Here is a 23,603-nt window from a genome sequence, read left to right on the forward strand (position 1 = left end):
TCTTCTGTTTAAAAACAAAACAAAAAAATTATTAATGTTTGGGGTCTCAGAGACCTCAGGTATTATGCTTGAATAAATGCAATGAATTTTCATATGCTAAAATTCTGGTGTACAAACTATAGAGATACACTGCTGCTAGTTGTTTATTTTGATTTGTTTGACTGTATATTAGGTAGATCAAGTTAATCAAGTCATTGCAATCAAAGTGATATTACACTGTGTATGTGGTTGTGTATCTACACACCTAATGTTTGATGTTGGTCTCTCTCAGTATCTGTCTTGCTGGCTTGCTGTTTTGTAACTTTCTCTTTGACTTCATGTCTGTTAACATATCTGCATCCACTAATCCATCTGCCTCACTCTCCACCTCTCCATCCTCTGATCTGTCTGTTTTTCCACATCATGTCAACTCCTATGTGATGCTTTTAAAGACGTTGAAGGCTGTTGTTTTTCACCCCCGCTCACTATTGATTTATAGAACCTGCATAGCTTCACAATTGCTCCACACACATAGCGTCACATTTGCTCCTTACTCTCTTTTTTTGTTTTTAATTAGTAGGCCGTTAAGGGCCCGCATTGATTAATAATCCACCAGCCCACTGACAGGCAAAACTGGGGCCTCTAGGGGCCCCACAGGGTCATGTTTATTTACAGCTCTTATTAATGATTCACTTAGTTCTGCTTTATTAGGCAGCGTTTGCTGCCGGTCCCAAGTGGGGTCTGCAATTCTGCACTGGAGACAAATCCATGGGGAGTGGCCCCAAGTTCATCCATCCCATCTGATAACAAATCTATTTACAAGCTCTGCCTCAGAAGAAATTGGAAAGGCTCGGGTGAGAAAGCGTGGCTAGATCGGTCAATTTGATCACATCTGTCAGCACTATATAAGGGAAGAAATGTAGATGATATGAAAGATGAACTGCCTAGCAAGGCTGCATCATAGAAGGATAAAGAAGGATTTTAATCTTAAATTTTTTCATACATAAAGAAATGATTATGTGGGTCATGTCACTGCATTGTAATGCTGTATATATTTTAGTGGAAAGCGTATATATTATGTTTTGTTTCTGTATAAACCAAAAGAGGCTGTTTGTTACATTTATTTTACCATGGTTAAGGGGCCATGTATGCTGGACACTTGTTGGCTGCTTTTCCATCACTCTCCATTCTCATTTAAATAAATAAATAAATTAATAGCTGCATAAGCCTTTAGATAATAAAGCCTAAGATCACAAGAAACATATTTTCCATTATTCCTCAGAATTCTCATGTGATGTTTTTATAGTCTTAAAAATGTTTTGTGATATAACTCATTAGCATATAATTGCGTTCTATTCCTTAGAGGCGTCCACGTGTATGATGTCAGAGTGGATTAGCTGGTCTCCATGCAGTGCCTCATGTGGTATGGGCATGAGGTCGAGAGAGAGATATGTCAAACAGTTCCCAGAGGATGGCTCGAGCTGTACACTGCCAACAGAGGAGACGGAGAAGTGTGTGGTCAATGAGGAGTGCTGTAAGTTAGATATGTTATGTTCATTTGTTTTTCTGGAGTATTTATTTTTATTGATCTCATTAATAATCTCATTCAGTAAGCTCATTATCAATAATGTCAGTTCATTAGTCATAGTTCAGTAGTTCTGTTGTTTAATTAAATGGTTGGAAAAACACTTCTATTTTTGTCATCATCCTGTTGTCTGTGATGTCACAAATGAGATCAACTAACATTACAAATTGGTAGCACGATTTATTTGTGACAATATAAAGTTAATGACCAACATTATGGCAAAAACTATTACAATGTGTGTGTTTTCAGATTTTTACCTTGCTGTGCCTAGCTGTTATTTGATTCACAATGGACTTATGACTCGTGCATAATATTAAGACTAGAGCTGTCAGAATTAATGCATTAATGCATGCGCTTATTATTAAACATGTTAATTTTTCTTAATCGCAATTAACGCATTTACCATTAATATAGCATAAACCAGCATAAACACGGGTTGGAAGGGCAAAACCTTTGTAATGTGTCCACCCAGAGTCATTACACTGACACACACACCATAAACACACACACAACAGCACTTCTGTGTCAGTGATAAAATTATGGAGAAAGGAGCTCTTAATGCTATTTGATGTACAAAACAAGCCCAGATGGGAAGTCAAGTATTTTTAGTCTATGTAAGACACATTTTAATTACCAAAGAAGCACGTCAAGTCTTAACTATCACCAAAATGCAGAATGAGACTTTTTTTTTTTTGTCTGTAAGCGCTTTTCATGTGGAGTTCAAAGCGGCGCTTGGCGCTGACACCCTGATGCAAATCGTGTACGTGGCTTCACGATTGGTTTAGCAAAGCAGATTGCCACAGTCTAATGGCAGACTAATAATGTGGAGGATGAGAGTTTTAAGGCTGCTTTCACACTTTGTTCGATTGCTTGTACCAAACCCGAATTCGTTTCCTCCCCCCTGCCTCAACTGATCTCTGTTCACATCATATTTTTTGGGTCTGAACCGCGATTACGTCATCAATGTGAGTACAAGCGGAAGCTGTTTACTACTGTAAATAGGCAACAACTCAAGAAGACTTCAGCTTCGCTGTGTTATTGAAGTATTCATCTCTTTGAATTTACCACCAAAACTTTACATGCACAAAACGACAATTGTTTGTCTGCCATGGATGCATTGAGTGTGCAATGATGTGAAGAATATTAACGCTTGTCTACCGCGAGCCAGCGGATTCGTTGCAAGAGTGAAGAATGTGAGCTGCTCTCTGAAGGTGATTTATTTGGACACAGTTCATTAAACCCGCAAAGACGTGAATTATACGTCATCAATAAGGGTTCACTTCTGCAATTTGGTACGATTGCGTTCATATTAGCAGCGAACCACACCGGAGTTCACATGAACTGTACCTCAGATCAACTTTTCAAGTGGACTCGGGTGCGGTTCGCACTTAAGATTTCGGGAAACATTTAATATTATTTGAATTGGTGCTATTTTAGTGCATTTCTATCTTTATACTGTGGAAGGCTTTGTTTGGAAAAATTTTATAAAGAATTATATTGTTACATGTTTTGTTTTCTTTCCTAAAATGGAAATAAATGCATTTTGACAAAAGTATATTTAGAGTCATATTTCAGCACTTTCAAGATCTGCGATTAATTAAAACAACAAAATATTATGTTTAATCGCAATTTGAAAATTAATCGACTGACAGCACTAATAAAAACAGTTCCCTATCTGTCACTGATAGGGTTGGCGCTCCAGCGGCGGACACCCTGCCCCTGGGCGCCCAGCTGTGGCACAAATACCCCCACATGGGATTGGTGCCAATGGACCTCGGGGACAAGACTCCTCCTCCCCCCTCCTCGGCCAATCTCATGGTGGGCGGCAGGAGCCAGGTAAGTGCTTCGATGTTCCTCGACTCAGCACGGCCATGGGGCTCGAGTCCCCTCGACGTGGCACCTCGCGCCCCGCCCCCATTCCTTTCTTCCCGGAAGTGCATTAGGAGCTGACAAGGTCGTGGGAGGCACCTTCTACTGCCCGGTCCCAATCTTTCAGCTCCCCTGCTCTCGCTACCCTCAATGGTGGAGCAGCCAGGGGGTATTCGGTGATCCCCCAGGTGGAAAAGGAGCATGCGGTGCACTTGTGTCCACAGAGCGCCGCCACCTGGCGCGGGTGCCCGAAGCTCCCATCCAAGGCCTGTAGGTTTACGTAGTCTCTGATGGCTAGGGCCTACGGTGCCGCTGGACAAGCCGCCTCCGCCCTGCACGCCATGGCTCTCCTGCAAGTACACCAATCCAAGGCTTTAAAAGAACTGCACAAGGGTAGTTCTGACCCGGGATTGAAGCAGGAACTGTGCTCGGCCACCGACCTCGCTCTCCGGGCGACGAAGGTCACAGCGCGGTCTCTCGGGCAGGCGATATCCACTCTCGTGGTCCAGAAGCGCCACCTCTGGCTCAACTTGGTAGAGATATGAGAGGCTGACAAGGCACATTTCCTTGACGCCCCCATCTCCCAGGTTGGCCTGTTTGGCAACACCGTCGAGGACTTTGCCCAGCAGTTCTCAGCGGTGAAGAAGCAGACGGAGGCTATAAAGCATATCCTGCCCCGGCGCGGCTCAAGATCCCGCACCCCGTCTGCTTGTCGCCAAGGGCGTCTCCCTGCAGCAACATCTCCGTATCCACCGCAGCCCTCCCCCGTGGCCCGGCCCCGGCGTGCAGCCCATCACAGGAAGCAGACGCCCCCCGTCTCACGGCCGGCCGCCAATAACCCGAGGAAGGCTTTGAAGCGCCCCTGAGATGGGCGACCCAGGGGCAAGGAGACCCATCTCTCTGGAGCTGGTGCACAGACCACTCCATCCCCTGGTGGAGGGCCAGGAGGAGAATCTTTTGTTTCTTTTTTCGCCGCATGCCCCAGAGACTGCGGTACCCAAAGGTTGAGCAAAAGAGCAGTTTCCTTGTTTCCTGGGTCACATGTCCAGTGTGCATGACCGCCGTCCACTGTTCCTTTTTGGCAGGGTTGGCGCTCCAGCGGCGGACACCCTGCCCCTGGGCGCCCAGCTGTGGCACAAATACCCCCACACAGGATTAGTGCCAATGGACCTCGGGGACGAGACTCCTCCTCCCCCCTCCTCGGCCAATCTCATGGTGGGCGGCAGGAGCCAGGTAAGTGCTTCGATGTTCCTCGACTCAGCACGGCCACGGGGCTCAAGTCCCCTCGACGTGGCACCTCGAGCTCCACCCCGCCGCGAGACCCCACCCGCCGGTACATCCGACACGATTATCCCCTTTGTCCCCCTCACCCGGTGTTTGGACGCGTGGCTCGTGCTTTCCAAGCCGTCATGACAGCTGACCCGGACTGTCCGACTTGGCTACGCGATTCAGTTTGCCAGGCGCCCGCCCAGGTTCAGCGGCATCCGCTTCACCTCAGTGAAGGGCGAGAATGCCGCTACCTTGCGTGTGGAGATCGCGACCCTCCTGAGCAAGGGCATGATAAAGCCTGTCCCTCCAGCTGAGATGAGAAAAGGTTCTACAGCCCTTACTTCATCGTACCAAAAAAAGGCGGTGGGTTGCGACCAATCTTGGACCTGTGAGTACTGAACCGAGCCTTGCACAGACTCCCATTCAAGATGCTGATGCAAAAACGCATTCTAGCAAGCGTCCGACATCTAGATTGGTTCACGGTGGTAGACCTGAAGGATGCATACTTCCACGTCTCGGTCCTACCTCGACACAGACCCTTCCTGCGGTTTGCCTTCGAGGGCCAGGCATACCAGTACAAGGTCCTCCCCTTCGGCCTGTCCTTGTCCCCTCACGTCTTCACGAAAGTCAGGGAGGCAGACCTTGCCTCCGCTAAGGGAAGTGGGCATCCGTATTCTCAACTATCTCGACGACTGGCTGATCTTAGCTCATTCTCGAGAGTTGCTATGCGCACACAGGGACCTCGTGCTTTGACACCTCAGCCAGTGCTGAACTGTCTGAAGGCATTCAGGTAGAGGACAGCGGTTCCACTGAAACTTTTTCAGAGGCTCCTGGGGCATATGGCATCCTCAGCGATGGCCACACCGCTCGGTTTGATGCATATGAGACCGCTTCAGCACTGGTTTCAGACTCGAGTCTCGAGATGGGCATGGTGCCGCAGAACACATCGCGTGGTCATCACACCGATTTGCCGCTGCCTCTTCAGCCCTTAGACCGACCTGGCATTTCTACTGGCAGGGGTTCCCCTAGAGCAGGTCTTCAGATGTGTTGTGGTTACAACAGACGCCTCCAAGATGGGCTGGGGCACCGTATGCAACGGGCACACAGCCGCCAGCTCTTGGAATGGCCCGCGGCTGCATTGGCACACCAACTGCCTAGAATTGTTGGCAGTACTGCTCGCCTTGCGGAGGTTTCAGCCGTTGATCCAGGGCAAGCACGTGTTGGTCCGGATGGACAACACAGCGATATCAACCACCAAGACGGTCTACACTCCCATCGCATGTCACAACTCACCCGCCGTCTCCTCCTCCTCAAGTCGCTACGAGCCACTCACATCCCGGGCGACCTCAACACAGGCAGCGGACACGCTGTCACATCAGGTTACCCTCAGGGGAGAGTGGAGACTCCACCCTCAGATGGTCCAGCTGATTTGGAGTCGATTCGGTCAAGCACAGGTAGACCTGTTTGCTTCCTGGGAATCCTCCCACTGCCCGCTTTGGTACGCCCTGACCGAGGCACCTCTCGGTATAAACACGTTGGCACACAGCTGGCCCCCTGGACTACGCAAGTATGCATTTCACCCTGTGAGCCTACTCGCACAGACCCTGTGCAAGGTCAGGGAGGACAGGGAGCAGGTCATCCTAGTAGCACCCTACTGGCCCACCCAGACATGGTTCTCGGATCTCATGCTCCTCGCGATCATCAGGCTAGGGCTCCCTCTATGAGGCGCCTGTATGCCTTGAAGTGGCGTCTGTTCGCTAAGTGGTGTTCTTCCCGACGGGAAGACCCCCAGAGATGCGCAGTTGGATCGGTGCTTTCCTTCCTGCAGGAGAGGTTGGAGGGGCGGCTGTCCCCCTCCAACTTGAAGGTGTATGTAGCTGCTATTTCGGCTCATCATGATGCAGTAGATAGTAAGTACTTGGGGAAGCACGACTTGATCATCAGGTTCCTGAGAGGCGCTAGGAGGTTGAACCCCTCTAGACCATGCCTCGTTCCCCTGTGGGACCTCTCTGTAGTCCTTCAGGGTCTACGGGGAGCTCCCTTTGAGCCCTTGGAGTCAGCTGAGCTTAAGGCACTCTCTTTCAAGACTGCCCTCCTGACTGTACTCACTTCCATCAAGAGGGTAGGGGAACTGCAAGCGTTCTCTGTCAGCGAATCGTGCCTGGAGTTCAGTCCGGGTTACTCTCATGTGATCCTGAGACCCCGACCGGGCTATGTGTCCAAGGTTCCCACAACCCCTTTTAGGGATCAGGTGGTGAACCTGCAAGCGCTGCCCAAGGAGGAGGCAGACCCAGCCTCGGCGTTGCTGTGTCCGGTGCGAGCTTTACGCATCTATTTGGATCGCACGCAGAGCTTTAGAAGCTCCGAGCAGCTCTTTGTCTGCTTTGGTGGACAGCGGAAAGGAAGCACTGTCTCCAAACAGAGGACCACCCACTGGGTCATTGACGCCATCACTATGGCATACCAAGCTCAGGACGTGCCACCCCCTGCGGGGTTATGAGCCCACTCTACCAGGAGTGTAGCGGCCTCCTGAGCCCTGGCCAGTGGCACCTCTTTGGCAGACATCTGCAGAGCAGCAGGCTGGGCAACACCCAACACCTTTATGAGGTTCTACATTCTCAGGCTTGAATCGGTTTCGTCCCGTGTAGTGGCAGGTAAGTTCTGGGACAGCTGGCTGGGTGTACCGCTTGCGCATAGCGCCTTTCCCCTCCCTTGAGGGAAAGACGTGCGCTCTTGACTCCCAGTAGTGTTCACAGACTGTGATCCCTGGATGACTTCCTTCTTAGCCCTGTGGCAGTCGAGTTTGCGGAGAAACTCGCTGCCGGCTCAGTAAGTGCGCTGGTAAGGCCCTGTACTGAGGTAGGTTCTCCGCATACGGTGGTTCCCCATAGGTAACCCCGTGTGTTATATCTTCTGTAAAATCTTTCCCTTTTGGTAAACTACATCTTCCTTGAGCAGAGGGTCCTCTGCTCCGGTCACCATACTTGTAGAAACTCCTCCCCCCTTGGGTAGGACCTACCATGCGACTCTCCACATGACATACTTCCGACAAGACTCGGTAAGACCATGTGATGTATTTCCACTTGAAGTACCCCCCCCCCTCTCTGGACGGGGTGTGGTCTCTGCGGTGTCTTCCCCTTGGCCTTTTTTTTAAAAAGCAGAGGTGTTTGGGGCTCCCAAGACACAATGTCTCGTTCCCTCCATCAGGGAACGGAGGTTACGAAAGTAACCAGGACGATTTCATTACATTGCAATACATTCAATGTTTACAGTAGATGACATAAAATACTTTAAATATCATAAGTGAACTATAAAAATGAATACATGTGAATGCGATATGACACTAAATGAAAAATAAACTCATAATTCTAAATAAAAAAGGGTTAGGGTGTTGGTTAAGGTTAGTCTGTAGTAATTATAAGTTGCTTAATATAAAAACTATGGTATGTTCCAAAGTTAATTTTGTATGTGTTTTTGTGCATGTTTTAGCAGCCAGTAGCTGTGTGGTGACCGAGTGGGGTGATTGGGAGCCATGCAGTGTGAGCTGTGGAGTGGGGATGAGGAGAAGAGAGCGTATGATGAAGATGGAAGCCTCAGATGGCTTGCCCTGCAGAGCACAGCTGGCTGAGGCAGAGAAATGCATGATGCCTGAGTGCAGTAAGTATGAAGCCACAAAATGTCAATTCAGCCAACAACCTCTCATGGGCAAAACAAGATGCTTCACCAAGCTTGATTCATGGCCAGAATTTCCACTTTTTACAGCCCTCAGGGCTTTGCTGCTTGTTGATTTCTAATTAGACTTGCTTTTCACTTGCCTGAGTACCAGTGTTGAAACAATGTGTGAAGTATGCACTACAATTCAAGTCTGTACTGCATACAAAATATGCCCTAGGTAGTGTGCACTACAAACCTAGGATGCACTTCAAATGTAGTATGGGCTGGTAGTGTGCACTACACATCTGGTATAAACTACAAACCTTTGATGCACTACAAACGTATTATGCGCCACAAAATCTTGTATGTACTACACATCTGGTATGCACAAAAATGTATAAACTAATGGGGGCTAATTTTTTTAAATTTACAACAAATTTAGTATGTAGGTAGTGAGCAGAACAAATCTAGTATGTATACTACATGCATCATACTACAATAGAATTTTAATATGCACAACAAATTTAGTATGTAGGTAGTGTTACAACAAATCTAGTTTTTGTCTAGTATTTCAAATGTAGTATGCATACTACAGTAGATGCATGTAGTATACTAGATTTGTTGTGAACACTACCTACATACTAAATTTGTTGTGAATTTTAAAATTCTTTGAGAAATTCTAGTATTTCAAGTGTAATATGCACTAGGTAGTGTGCACTACAAATCTAGGATGCACTACAAACATAATATGCACTCAGAAGTGTGAATGGCAAACCCAGAATGCATATGAAATTACAAAAGAATTAGTGCATTTGGAGGTATGCACTAGTAAGCACTACAAACAGACAGTAGTTTTACTAGGTAGTGTGCAAATCTTGTAAGCACAAAAATGTTTTCACTTGGTTCTGCACTCTACAAATTTAATATGAACTACAAATGTATATATTAGGTAGTGTGAACTACACAACTAGAATATACGTCAAATTAATATGCACTAGGAAGTATGTTCTTGGTAGTGTGCACTGTAAATCTAAAGTGCATTTCAGATATAGTATGCAGTAAGTGTGTAATACAAGCCTAGGATGCACAACAAACATAATACACAAAGAGTAAACCACAAACTTGGAAAGCTTCAAATCAAGTATGCATTAGAAAGTATGCACTAGTAAGCACTACAAACCTAGTTTTTACTAGGTAATGTGCATTTCAATGTAGTGTGCACAACAGTTCCAGTATGCACAAGGTAGTGTGCACTATAAATAAACTGTAAAGTAGTTGTACTAACTGTTAATAAAAACCTTAAAAATATACTTCCTGACATGCTGGAATTTACATGCCTAAAATGCACATCAAATCTAGTATGCAATAAGTCATATCCACTAGGTAGTGCGCACAACAAATATAGTGTGCATTTCAAATGTAGATGCACAAGGTAGTGTGCACTGCAAACCTAGAATACACATCAAACTTAATATTTGTGAACTACAAACCAACAAAGCACTTCAAATCTAGTATGCATTAGGAAGTATGTACTAGTAAGCACTACAAATATAGTATGCTCAATTTCAGTATGTACAATACAAGGTTTTGTATGCTACAAATAGACTCTAAAGTAGTAGCTCTAAAAAAGATCCTAAAAAAAAAAAAAACTAAAATTTCCCAACAATTTTAAGATATTGAATGACTGGTTGAAAAGAATATGTAACGCAGGTGTGTCAACTTAGTAAGAGTAAGGGGCCATTCAGACCGAATGTGTTTTTGCATCCATTGTTCTTTTTTAATGCTTTTTCTATGTCACACACACACACACACACACACAAACTAAAAAAATATTTACAAATTAGATCCCTTTAATATCCCTCAATATATTTATTCTAGTGAACAATGATATTAAATGAAGGCCTTTGCTTACAGTAAGTCTCCTGCGTCTCCTCTAAAGTTTCAGAAGAGATTGCAACAATGTCACAAACTGAGCTCTCATTTGCCAAGATACCAAAGTCTGCAAGGTCAGAGATTTCAATATGAACTTTTAACATTTCTCATTAAATACGGTGAATTAGGTTAATTTGAGACATTTCTCACTCTATAAGCCTTAAGCAATTCTATGTTAACATTTCCATATTCTAGCTTGGTTGTTAAGTAATAAAGTCCAATTTGTTGGTCTGAAGTATTGGGGTCAAACATAGTTTTTCTATGTAGATGCAGTGGTGTGTATGCTGTCTCCATGGTCAGACTGGGGAGAGTGCAGTGTGTCTTGTGGTATCGGTATGCGTTCCCGTCAACGCATGCTGAAGACACCTGTAGATCCAAGCCTGTGCACAGATGATCTCGAGCAGGTTGAAAAGTGCATGCTTCCCGAGTGCTGTGAGTAACACACACACACATACTGAAACTCACAGATAAGACATAGAAAGTTGTAGTGCTAATTGTTTTATTATTTTTCCCAATCCATCCCTCCAACAGCTACAGACTGCATGCTGTCGGAGTGGTCAGCGTGGTCTGAGTGTAATAAGTCTTGCGGGAAGGGTCACATGATTCGCTCACGAATGGTCAAGCTAGAGCCACAGTTTGGAGGCATGCCCTGCCCGGAGACTGTCCAGAGGAAGAAATGCAAGATCCGCAAGTGCTCCAGAGGCTCCCGTGCCAGTAACAAGAGAAAGAGGCAGGAGGCTTCAGACAGGAGGAGAGGGAAACAGAGCAGAGAGTCTGTGCCAGAGGAGAGCTCAGGTCCACACCTATTTACTACAGTATTTACTGACTTTTCCAAAAATGGTTCATCCAAAAAGTCATTCACTCACCCTGTTTCAAATCAGTCTGGCTCTCTTTTTTCCATGGAATACATAAGGAGATATTAGGAAGAATAATAGTCTCAGTCGCCATTCACTTTTATTGTATCGAAAAAGATGCATTAAAAGTTAATAGTGACTGAGGCTAACATTCTGAATTTTCTTTTTTACCCAAGGAATTAGATGAGTCACAATGTAGCATTTTTCATACTGACCTGTTTCTTGTGACGGCACAGTATGACCGCGCCATCATGTTTGTGACCAAAATTCCATATACTTCCAATGTGCTGCACTGTGGGATGCAGCAAAAGGTGGAGAAATTTTTGTTTCTATTTATAAATCTTGAAAAGGTTTTCAAGATTTATAAATCTGCTGTTTCATTACCAGAGCCAAAATAAAAATGTTCTTTAAAGTTTTATCTTTTAAGTGACACAGCTGCATTTTGCCAAAGTCAAGTAGCGATGAATGTGGAGAGCATGGTCTTTAATCATTTATTCAGACATGTCAGTTATCTATATAAATGTCTACTAAATTTATAACATAATGGAGTCTGATACAATTAAACTGGAAATGCACATAGGGCGATGCTATTCATATCACCCAGACTGTAATGTCATAATTGTAACACATACATAAAAGCACTATAATGTGAATATATAGTACCTATTTAATGTGTATATACTAATGTCAGTCAATAAACAACACACCATAAGATCATGAAGCACATACTTTATTCACACCACCAGACTACAGTGTTAAACACTAATATGCCTCAGTTGCTTTCTGTGTATTCTTCATGAGTTAAAAGCAGCTCTTACAGATGTTTTGTAATATTGTGTCCAAATCCGAGCAGAAAACAACACAAACATTTGTAACTTCTGAATGAGAGATGTTCACGGTGATGTACCAGTAGGCGTGTGCACTTGCCGGTCACACATCAGACTCACCGGTGTACGGAGATGAATCGTGGATAAAATATATTTGCATTTCCACAAGAGTCAAATTTGGCAATATTTGTGCTGACCTCAGACCTGTATAAACTTTTCCTGGGACTTTGCATGGATCAAAAGCATTTTCATCATTTCTTGAGATCATTTTACAGGCGTTTTTCCATTCATCACCATTGTATTCTCCCGCTGATGGTCACAAATATGGCGGCTGTGGGTAAAAAGTGACGTTATTGAAACGGGTCAATAGCCCTCTTGATTGTTATTATACATTATTTTAAAATTATTGTTGTTACCCACGAAGACATATCGATCAAATTGTTATTTTAAGCTCTCTGTAAATACTCCTTATTGTTCTTGCTTTGAAGGAATCAATACGGCAAATTCTTCTTGCTCAGCCTCTCTGAGATGAGAAGCATTTTTTTTTCTCTCACACACACACACTGTATTGTCAGTGTATGATGAAGTAATTTAGTACAGTCACAGATAGCATTGTAGAGAATGTGCCAGGCTCATTGTACAGGGATGTCTCTATGGTCCTGCCTCTCATTTGTAACCATGTGTCTGGCATGGTCACAGAACACACACATACTCATATATCAACATTAACTGCGCTGTCCCCCATCAGCCATGGAGGACACTGGAACTCCATCTTCGTCTACATTTGCAAGGTCTTGACACTTGACCTGTCACCATGTTCTCGAGAAGTACTCTGATTTAAAATCTGTGAACACATCTTTAGCGGCTGCACCAACTGCTCGATTAGTCGGTTAGTTCTGACACTAGTCGACGTGTTGGGTCTGTGTCGACTAGACGTTGATCACATGACTTCAGTTGCGCTTCTTTTTTTATATTGCAAAAACAGGCAGAAAATGTGTCTGTCTACAAACTGCGTCTCTGTGTATTTGCATGTACATATATTTTACTACCGTGTTTTTCAGAATAGAAGTCGTTTTTGTTTTCATCCAAAAGTCCAGAGCGACTTGTGTAACGTAACTGATGTCGGCCGGTTAAACACTATAAAACAAAACACATTTGCTTACACAAAGAGTGCATAAGAGATGCAGAGTAGCTTTTTAAAGTATTTAAGGATTAAAGGAATATTCCAGTTTCAATACAAGTTAAGCTCAATTGACAGCAATTGTGGCATAATGTTGATTTTCCACAAAAATTATTTTGAATCCTCTGTCCCTTTAAAAAAGGCAAAAATTGAGGATACAGTAAGGCACTTACAATGGATGTGAATGGAGCCAATTTTTGGAGGGTTTAAAGGCAGAAATGTGAAGCTTATTATTTTATAAAAGCACTTCAGCAGCTCAAATAATACATAGGTTTTAACAGATTAATTAAAGTTGTTTAAATTGTCATTTTTACAGTCGTTTTAGGTTTTTTTGGCATTACATCGTAATGGCAACAGGGTTGTCAAATAGGTCATAACTTTACACAGAAAAGGTTAGTAAGTGAATTTTATCACACTAAAATCATGTTAGCACACATTGTTTACATCTTTTGGCTATACTTTTGAAACAGTGAGTATTTTAATGTTTACGGATTGGCCCCATTCACTTCCATTGTAAGTGCTTCTCTGCAACAAAGATTTTTGTTTTTTTTTAAGGAAAAGGAGGGGCAAGTCAAAATTAATTTTTATTATTATATTAATAATGTTAATATTAATGTTATCAACATTATGCCACAAATGTTGTTGATTGAGCTTAACTTGTATTGAATTCCTATTGCCGGTATATGAAAGTGAAAATCACATTTTGAGTTTTGCGTTTACAAAGAAGTTTAGAACCAAACTGTGCTGGCGGTAGTACTTGCGTTTCACAGACTAGCCAAAATTCTTGCAAGCCACCCTGAAATTCATTCATCAGGTGTGCGCAAAGGCTGACAGAAACTATAAGCGAGTGGGACTTTAATGTTTTTGCACCGTTTATGACAATGCAAACAGCATGAAACTGGCAACGGAGATATGTGCGTTTTCATTTCTCACCCGCATCATCTCAGCTGCATGGACATTCTCCCCACTTACACGTTCTCAGTTAACACAACATTGAATAGCAAAGAACGCTAATTCTGCATGGCATATGCTGAGTAATTTACAATAAGGTGAACACTGACCCACCAGAAAAGTAGTATACTAGTAAAAATGAGCAGTCATGCAAATCCTACTTTAGTTTAAGACCAGAACATACTTTACACAATTACACGTACACAGATTGCCAAAGTGTGCGGTTGAACACACTTAACGTGCATTCTTGCGTTTCTGTGGCGGTAACAAACCTCAGTACTCTAGGGGGCGATAGAGTTACCTTAAGTTGCTATTAATATTTTGACTTTACCTTAATTGCTCTGCAATATTCTCTTTAAACTGTTGCTCCACCATGACAATAGTTGACTTGAAAGTAAAAACTCACCGTAAAGGCGGACAGTTCACATTAATGTCCGCTATAGCACCCCTTGTGCCACCGTTGAGAATGCAACACTTTGAATTGCAGTCTGAAACATTTTGGGATGTTACAAAGGACAAAATCAAGCTTGCCTTGCTAGAAGTGTCTGTGTTCTCGTATTTCCGTAGAGTATTTTTTGGCCTTAAACCTTTGCAAACGAGCCCTTATAATTTCCATCTTTGTAGAGCTGTGAAATTACATCCTTTCAGTCTAAAAAAACAAAAAAAAAAACACCCTTGATTTCCTTTACTCTCTTCTAATAGCCTGTCCTCTACGCCCATGGTCCAGCTGGACGGAATGTACCAAGTCGTGTGGTGGGGGAATCCAGGAGCGTGTGTTGATCGTGAAGAAGAGAGGCAAAGGATCACAGCCCAACAACTGCAAAAACAAGAGGGAGATCCGTGCTTGCAATATGCACCTGTGTTAAAAGTGGCTTTGTATCACTGTAATACACACACTCCCAAACATACACACACACACTTCAAACTTAAAGAGGCTGAATCGGGCAGAACCGATGTAGCGGGGCTGACGAGGATGTGTGTTCCACAGTTACATCTTGTAGGAATTTAGAGTAACACACACATGGACCAGGCCTGTTATCTGTGATTAGTTTTAGTTGCCTTCTTAGCTGGCATATATACTGTATTAATGTATAACCAACACTTTTCTGTAACAACTTTACAATCATACACTAAACAATAATTACATTTTCCTTTCATTCATTATATTAGCGCAGCAACCCGTCTTTGGGTATAGTGAGGTCAGAGGTCATGCAATATATGTATAAAGGTAGCATTTGCTGTAAACAAAACATGGTTTTCTGCAACGAAAAAGGCCTTTTGGCCAATGCCAGATTGTTTTTAAAGGTAAACAGGGTATGATTTATGATTTGCAAACCCACAAAGTTTACCCCCCGCATTTCACTTTTATTCCTGCCTTTAATCCGAGGTAAAATACAGCCACATCGCACCACCTCTATCGAGCGAAATCAAGGCGGGTCAGTCGATACACAGCTGATTCAGACAGCAAGCGTTTGTGAGGACAGGGTGATTTTCCATGGTTCTTGAGTGAAAATCTAGATGAATAAAAGCAAAATCAGGCTTAGAGTGTGTAATATGTTGGCCTGTGAATAGTTTAACATTATACTCCTGAACTTAAAAGCACAGGTAATAATCATTGAACTTTATATATACAGTTGCAATCGAAATTATTCAACCCCCCCCCCACCCCCAAGACAGTAAGGATTTACAAAGGTAAGCTTTTCTGATGTCCCAGAATTTTTAAACTACATCTATATCAGTTGAGTGACACATTCAAAGTCATAGTGTGAATATATAACCTAATATTTCTAAATAGCAGGATTTTTTTTTTTTTTAAATACAGCCATGTCATAATTATTCAACCCCTATTGCATGTAGCTGTTTCTTAAATATGTAAGACTACACAAGTAATTGTTTTAAAGCAAAATTAAGTCATCAATCTGCAATGGCACTTATTTAAGTTTTAAAATGTAAGTTTAGCGTTGTAAGCAAAAAATGTATTTCTACGCAAAAAATGCAATTAAAAATAAGCTGTCTCAAAAGCTAATAGAGGAGATTATTTCATTACACAAGAAAGGTCATGGCTAACAGTAAATTTCCAAGGCACTTCAATATCCAATAGACAAAGTTGGCAGCACCATTCATACATTTTTTAAATATGGTACAACAGCAACCTTATTGGGGTGTGGAAGAAAGCAAAACTTCACCAAGGGAAATGTTGACTTGAATATTCAAGAAGTAATTAGGAAAGACCTGTGGAGTCCTGGAAGAAGGTTTTATAGACATATGACATTAAACTGAAAAGGAGTTTTGGACCCATGGGTCAACAGTACGTCTGGAGTAAGATGACAAGGTGATGACAAGAACTACACCATCCCCACAGTCAAGCATGGAGGTGGGTCAGTTCTGTAATGGGGGTGTTTTGCAGCTGCAGGAAACGGCAATCCTGACTATGTGACTGACACCATGGATTCTTTCAAGTATCAGGCCATTTTGGCATGAAAAATGTGATGCCTTCAGTGTGTAAATTGAAGCTCGGTGATCACTGGAATTTCCAGCAAGACAATAACACCAAGGATACATCCAAGTTGTCCAAAATCTGGTTCAGGGATAGGTCATAGAACGTCCTTAAATGGCCCTTTCAGTCCATCATTAAAATCCCATTGCAAACCTTTGTTGGGATTTCAAGGAAGCAGTGGCAGCACAGAAACCAAAGAATGTCAATGAGCTGGAAGCTTTTGCTCGTGAGAAATGTGTAAAAATTCTAATAGAGAGGTGTCCAAAGCCTGAGAACACTTACCTGAAACATTTATTTGCTGTTATTAAGGATAAAGGATGCTCCACAAATGATTGAGGTTGAATATTTGTGACATGACATTTGTGGAGAGAATTAGTTACTTTTTATTTTAAAATTTGGGTAAACTGAACTCTTTGTTCTCAAAATCACACAAATGTGTATTAAAAACTTACTTTGACTGTTTACTGAGGTTTTAGTTGATGTGTTTTAATTCACATCACTCAGAATGTATTGCTGGTCAGAGAGGTTGAATAATTTTGATTGCAACTGTGTGTGTGTATATATATACAGGTGCATCTCAATGAATTAGAATGTCGTGGAAAAGTTCATTTATTTCAGTAATTCAACTCAAATTGTGAAACTCGTGTATTAAATAAATTCAATGCACACAGACTGAAGCAGTTTAAGTCTTTGGTTCTTTTAATTGTGATGATTTTGGCTCACATTTAACAAAAACCCACCAATTCACTATCTCAAAAAATTACAATACATCATAAGACCAATAAAAAAAACATTTTTAGTGAATTGTTGGCCTTCTGGAAAGTATGTTCATTTACTGTATATGTACTCAATACTTGGTAGGGGCTCCTTTTGCTTTAATTACTGCCTCAATTCGGCATGGCATGGAGGTGATCAGTTTGTGGCACTGCTGAGGTGGTATGGAAGCCCAGGTTTCTTTGACAGTGGCCTTCAGCTCATCTGCATTTTTTGGTCTCTTGTTTCTCATTTTCCTCTTGACAATACCCCATAGATTCTCTATGGGGTTCAGGTCTGGTGAGTTTGCTGGCCAGTCAAGCACACCAACACCATGGTCATTTAACCAACTTTTGGTGTTTTTGGCAGTGTTGGCAGGTGCCAAATCCTGCTGGAAAATGAAATCAGCATCTTTAAAAAGCTGGTCAGCAGAAGGAAGCATGAAGTGCTCTAAAATTTCTTGGTAAACGGGTGCAGTGACTTTGGTTTTCAAAAAACACAATGGACCAACACCAGCAGATGACATTGCACCCCAAATCATCACAGACTGTGGAAACTTAACACTGGACTTCAAGCAACTTGGGCTATGAGCTTCTCCACCCTTCCTCCAGACTCTAGGACCTTGGTTTCCAAATGAAATACAAAACTTGCTCTCATCTGAAAAGAGGACTTTGGAACACTGGGCAACAGTCCAGTTCTTCTTCTCCTTAGCCCAGGTAAGACACCTCTGACGTTGTCTGTGGTTCAGGAGTGGCTTAACAAGAGGAATACGACAACTGTAGCCAAATTCCTTGACATGTCTGTGTGTGGTGGCTCTTGATGCCTTGACCCCAGCCTCAGTCCATTCCTTGTGAAGTTCACCCAAATTCTTGAATCAATTTTGCTTGACAATCATAAGGCTGTGGTTCTCTCGGTTGGTTGTTCATCTTTTTATTCCACACCCTGGATACAGCACTCTGTGAACAGCCAGCTTCTTTGGCAATGAATGTTTGTGGCATACCCTCCTTGTGAAGGGTGTCAATGATTGTCTTCTGGACAACTGTCAGATCAGCAGTCTTCCCCATGATTGTGTAGCCTAGTGAACCAAACTGAGAGACCATTTTGAAGGCTCAGGAAACCTTTGCAGGTGTTTTGAGTTGATTAGCTGATTGGCATGTCACCATATTCTAATTTTTTGAGATAGTGAATTGGTGGGTTTTTGTTAAATGTGAGCCAAAATCATCACAATTAAAAGAACCAAAGACTTAAACTACTTCAGTCTGTGTGCATTGAATTTATTTAATACACGAGTTTCGCAATTTGAGTTGAATTACTGAAATAAATGAACTTTTCCACGACATTCTAATTTATTGAGATGCACCTGTATATATATATATATATATATATATATATATATATATATATATATATATATATATATAAAATTGTGATATATAAACTAGTTTGAAAATAGATTGTTACTTTTTATTGCATAATTAGAAGTGTAAGAGGCTAATGTGAAATATTAACTCATCTGTAGGGACAGATGTTTAAATTAGACATTTTTTTACTTTTGCTGTGGAATTTTTATATATTCAAGCTTCAAAAAATATTTCCAAGTCATTTGTGGATTTTCCATTCTCTCTCTCTCTCTCTCTCTCTCTCTCTCACTCTCTCTCTCTCTCTCTCTCTCTCTCTTCTTGTTGCTTTCTGTACTCTCCACTCACCCGTTACTCTACAGTATTCTACTATTTTGTAATAAATCTTTTACAAAAAAAGTTTGTGTGACTACATGTTTTGGATTAGTTATTGGGGTTTTTTGTTTGTTTGTTTTTTGACAGAGGGGTTTAATTTCTTCTTTATTTTGTGCAAATACAAAAATGTTTTTTAAAAAAAAAAAAAAAAAACATTCAAAGAAAAACTATTAAAATAGTTAGACCCAGTATTTTCAAGAAGGGATTTGGGGCCCTCAGGGGTCCATGGACAGATGTACAAAACATCATATACAAATATTTTATATTCTTAAAAAAAAAAAAAAACATCTTTATGTGGTACATTAAAGGAATATTCCGGGTTCAATACAAGTTAAACTCAATTGTCAGAATTTGTGGCATAATGTTGATTACCATAAAAATTAATTTAAACTTTAAAAAAAAGCAAAGATCCAGGTTACAGTGAGGCACTTACAATGGAAGTGAAAGGTGCCAATATGTAAACTTTAAAATACTGACTGTTTCAAAAGTGTAGCCATAAGACGTAAACAATATGTGTGTTAAGATGATTTTAGTGTGATAAAATCGCTTACTAAACTTTTCTGTGTGAAGTTACAACCAATTTAGCCAAACGCCATTAACCCTAAAACGTCAATTTAACCAACTTTACAGCTCAAATAATACACAAGTTTTACAGAAGTGTTTTAATGTAAGTGCTTTTATAAAATTATAAGCTTCACATTTCTGCCTTAAACCCTCCAAAAATTGGCCCTATTCACTTCCATTGTAAGTGGAACACTTTTTTTCTTTTCTTTTTTTTAAAGAAAATGAGGGACAAAGTCGAAATACTTTTTTTGTGGTAATCAACATTATGCGAAAAATGCTGTCCATTGAGCTTATTGAGCCCAGAATACTACTCTAATGATCTGTTAAGCACTAATGAATGCAATAATGTTTGTTCAAGTGATTAATAAAAGTTACGGTAAATCTTTGCCAAAAACAAATCTAGATAAATAATAATAATAAAAAAGTGGGGGCCGCTGGGTCTGTAAAAGTTGAAAACACAAACACTGTTCTCAACCACTTTTTTCTGTGCTTTACCCAGGACAGATTTTCCTGTATATCCACTAGGGGGAGACAGTGACTGAAGATCTGTAACCCAATAATTTTCTAAAATGCTGCAGTTTGACACCAAGTGGCATCGTGAGTTTACATTTCAGACAGGCTTCAAACTCAAGTAGGCCTATGCAGCCAGAATGAGTGCTTTTTACATTTTATAAAAGCCATGATGACCCTGAAAGCATTGTGTTCAGTGGTAAATTAATTTTATTTAGTGAACAAATCTTTGAAATAATATTACAATACAATTTTCACAATGCTCATTCGATGTTTCTCTGTTTTTAAGTGGATAAAAGATCAAGAGCGTTTTTGGCATGGCCATGTCCCTAAAATAGTTTGATGACTATATCAAGTAAGAATGTGTCATTTTTAGCATTACATTTTACCAAAGAGTAAAGTAGCATACTCACTGAGCTCAAGAGTTGAGCCTGAGCTGGTGTAATAATAGCACATAATACATTTATTTAGGTTTGAAATTTACACCGTGTGCCTGCTGAACCTTTTATGAAAACTCCTACAGTTATTTGGTTTGATAAGTGTGAGGTAAACTGCCTGAAGCTGTATATTTAAACATACAAGAGGCTTCCCGACTTTTCCCTCTTCCGAAACATGATGGGAATTTATTGTAAGCAATCATGGCTCGAGCTAGCATTATTGAGTACAGAAATTCATTAAACTGGGCCAAACACTTGGTAGTCTTGGTAACACACGCCGAGGCCTAACATTGCACGCACGATTGACCAAGCGAGTGAAAATATAAATCCAACTATTGGTGAAAGACCTGGACGAGCTCACAGATACTGTTACATCATTTATCATTTTCTGTGAGGATATGTGCATTCCTACTAGGACTTATTTAACATTTAACAACGACAAACCATGTTAACATCGTAACTCAGGCAGCTTCATCAGGCTAAAGAGGATGCTTACAGAGTTGGGGATAAAGTCTCGTACAATCAGGCGAGGAACACACTGAATAAGGGAATCAGAGTAGCAAAAAGAAGATACACTGAGAATCTGAAAAACAAGTTTTCAGCTAACGACCCTGCATCAGCGTGGAGTGGCATGAAACAACTTATGAATTACAGGACTCCTACCCCCAACCCTGCTGACGACCTGAATGTGTTCTACTGCAGATTTGAAAGGCCCAATCTCACACCCCACACCCACTCTGACCTTCACTTCACACAAATACCAACACCTCCTGCAACCCCCCTCCTCCCCCCTCCTGCTACTCAACCTGCACTTAAGATCTGTGAAGATGATGTGAGCCATGTCTTTCGAAAACAAAGGATAAGGAAAGCACAGGGCCCAGATGGCGTTTCACCTGCATGTGTTCGATCCTGTGCTAACCAGCTGGCCCCCATCTTCACACAGATCTTCAATAGATCACTGGAGCAGTGTGAAGTCCCATGCTGCTTCAAATGTTCCACTATCATCCTCATCCCAAAGAAACCAAAAATCACAGGACTTAATGACTACAGACCTATCGCCCTGACGTCTGTGGTCATGAAGTCATTTGAGAGACTGGTGTTGGCCCACCTGTAGGACATAACTGGAACCTTTCTAGATCCCCTACAATTTGCTTATCGAGCAAACAGGTCTGTGGATGACGCAGTCAACATGGGATTGCATCATATCCTGCAACATCTGGACAGACCAGGGACATATGCAAGCAATATATATATATATATATATATATATATATATATATATATATATATATATATATATGTATGTGTATATGTGTGTGTGTGTGTGTGTGTATATATATATATATATATATATATATATATATATATATATATATATATATACAGGTGCATCTCAATAAATTAGAATGTCGTGGAAAAGTTCATTTATTTCAGTAATTCAACTCAAATTGTGAAACTCGTGTATTAAATAAATTCAATGCACACAGACTGAAGTAGTTTAAGTCTTTCGTTCTTTTAATTGTGACACCAGACCTGAACCCCATAGAGAATCTATGGGGTATTGTCAAGAGGAAAATGAGAAACAAGAGACCAAAAAATGCAGATGAGCTGAAGGCCACTGTCAAAGAAACCTGGGCTTCCATACCACCTCAGCAGTGCCACAAACTGATCACCTCCATGCCACGCCGAATTGAGGCAGTAATTAAAGCAAAAGGAGTCCCTACCAAGTATTGAGTACATATACAGTAAATGAACATACTTTCCAGAAGGCCAACAATTCACTAAAAATGTTTTTTTTATTGGTCTTATGATGTATTCTAATTTTTTGAGATAGTGAATTGGTGGGTTTTTGTTAAATGTGAGCCAAAATCATCACAATTAAAAGAACCAAAGACTTAAACTACTTCAGTCTGTGTGCATTGAATTTATTTAATACACGAGTTTCACAATTTGAGTTGAATTACTGAAATAAATGAACTTTTCCACGACATTCTAATTTATTGAGATGCACCTGTATATATATATATATATATGTATGTATGTATGTATGTGTGTGTGTGTGTGTGTGTGTGTGTGTGTGTGTTGTCTATTGTGTATTCTATTTATACTTTTTTCTTTTCAATATTTATCTATTTTTTATTACATTTGTTTTCAAAAAAAAGTCTTGTTGCTGTTTTTGTATTGTTGTGTACTGGAAGCTCCTGTCACCAAGACAAATTCCTTGTATGTGTAAGCATACTTGGCAATAAAGCTCATTCTGATTCTGATTCTGAAAGTTTGGCTCATGAATAATAATTAGGTTATGTGACGTCCATCCAGGCTCATGAATATTAATTAAGTTCCGCGAGGGACGTTCCAATCAACTTCAGCATGGTCCCATAATATTGAATTGTTTAAGATACATTGTTTGTTTTTTTTTGTTTTTTTTTCCGATAATGTATACATTTCCCGTTGTCTTTGTTTTTAAGTGTTATTTGTAATATCTTTTTATTGAATTATATTTAAAAAAAAAAAAAAATTATAAATTCAACGCATAACCTCATTAATATTCATGAGTAAAGTCTTCCATAGTAGGATTCGAAGCAGAGTCGGGTGTCTTGTTAGCTCACATGTTCTGTGAAAAATGTTGAGAGATAATGTGAAGATATTCATTGAATTGACTGGCCAATATCATCGAATGTGCCTTGAGACAATAGCTTTGTGTTTGTCACTTGTAAACAACAGTGTGATATGCTTTCATGTAAAGTTGTTAATACATTTGAAACCAACATTATTGATAGGAAATGATGTAAGGTTGGCGGTTTTTGAGCGCCAACAGCGGCTGCACAATGAGTTTTTTAAATTATGGCTATAATAACAGTTTAAAAAAAATATTTGTTTTTATTTAATGTGCAGTTATAGCCACAAGACAGAAATGATTTTTGTGTAAACATGATTTTAGTATGATAAAAACACGTACAAACCTTTTCTGTATAAAGTTATAGCCAATTTTACAACTTCGTTACCATG

At 41.0% G+C, this 23,603-nt stretch overlaps 1 protein-coding gene across 2 annotated transcripts in view; it reads left to right on the top strand.

Annotated features, from left to right (window-relative positions):
* The window catches only part of LOC127435815 (spondin-1-like), a 111,146-nt gene extending 92,549 nt beyond the window's left edge, over window positions 1-18,597 (top strand). The window contains exons 12-16 of one of the 2 annotated variants that reach the window (XM_051689543.1): window positions 1,343-1,513; window positions 8,195-8,359; window positions 10,556-10,720; window positions 10,820-11,083; window positions 14,803-18,597. In XM_051689543.1, the coding sequence (XP_051545503.1) occupies window positions 1,343-1,513; window positions 8,195-8,359; window positions 10,556-10,720; window positions 10,820-11,083; window positions 14,803-14,966 (929 nt within the window). In that variant the 3' untranslated portion in view covers window positions 14,967-18,597. Of the gene's footprint in view, window positions 1-1,342; window positions 1,514-8,191; window positions 8,360-10,555; window positions 10,721-10,819; window positions 11,084-14,802 lie in introns of both variants that reach the window. The other variant, XM_051689542.1, reaches the window with a different exon arrangement.
* Window positions 18,598-23,603: the final 5,006 nt, after the last annotated feature.

This window comes from Myxocyprinus asiaticus, chromosome 46, assembly GCF_019703515.2.
Source record: "Myxocyprinus asiaticus isolate MX2 ecotype Aquarium Trade chromosome 46, UBuf_Myxa_2, whole genome shotgun sequence".
NCBI lineage: Eukaryota > Metazoa > Chordata > Actinopteri > Cypriniformes > Catostomidae > Myxocyprinus > Myxocyprinus asiaticus.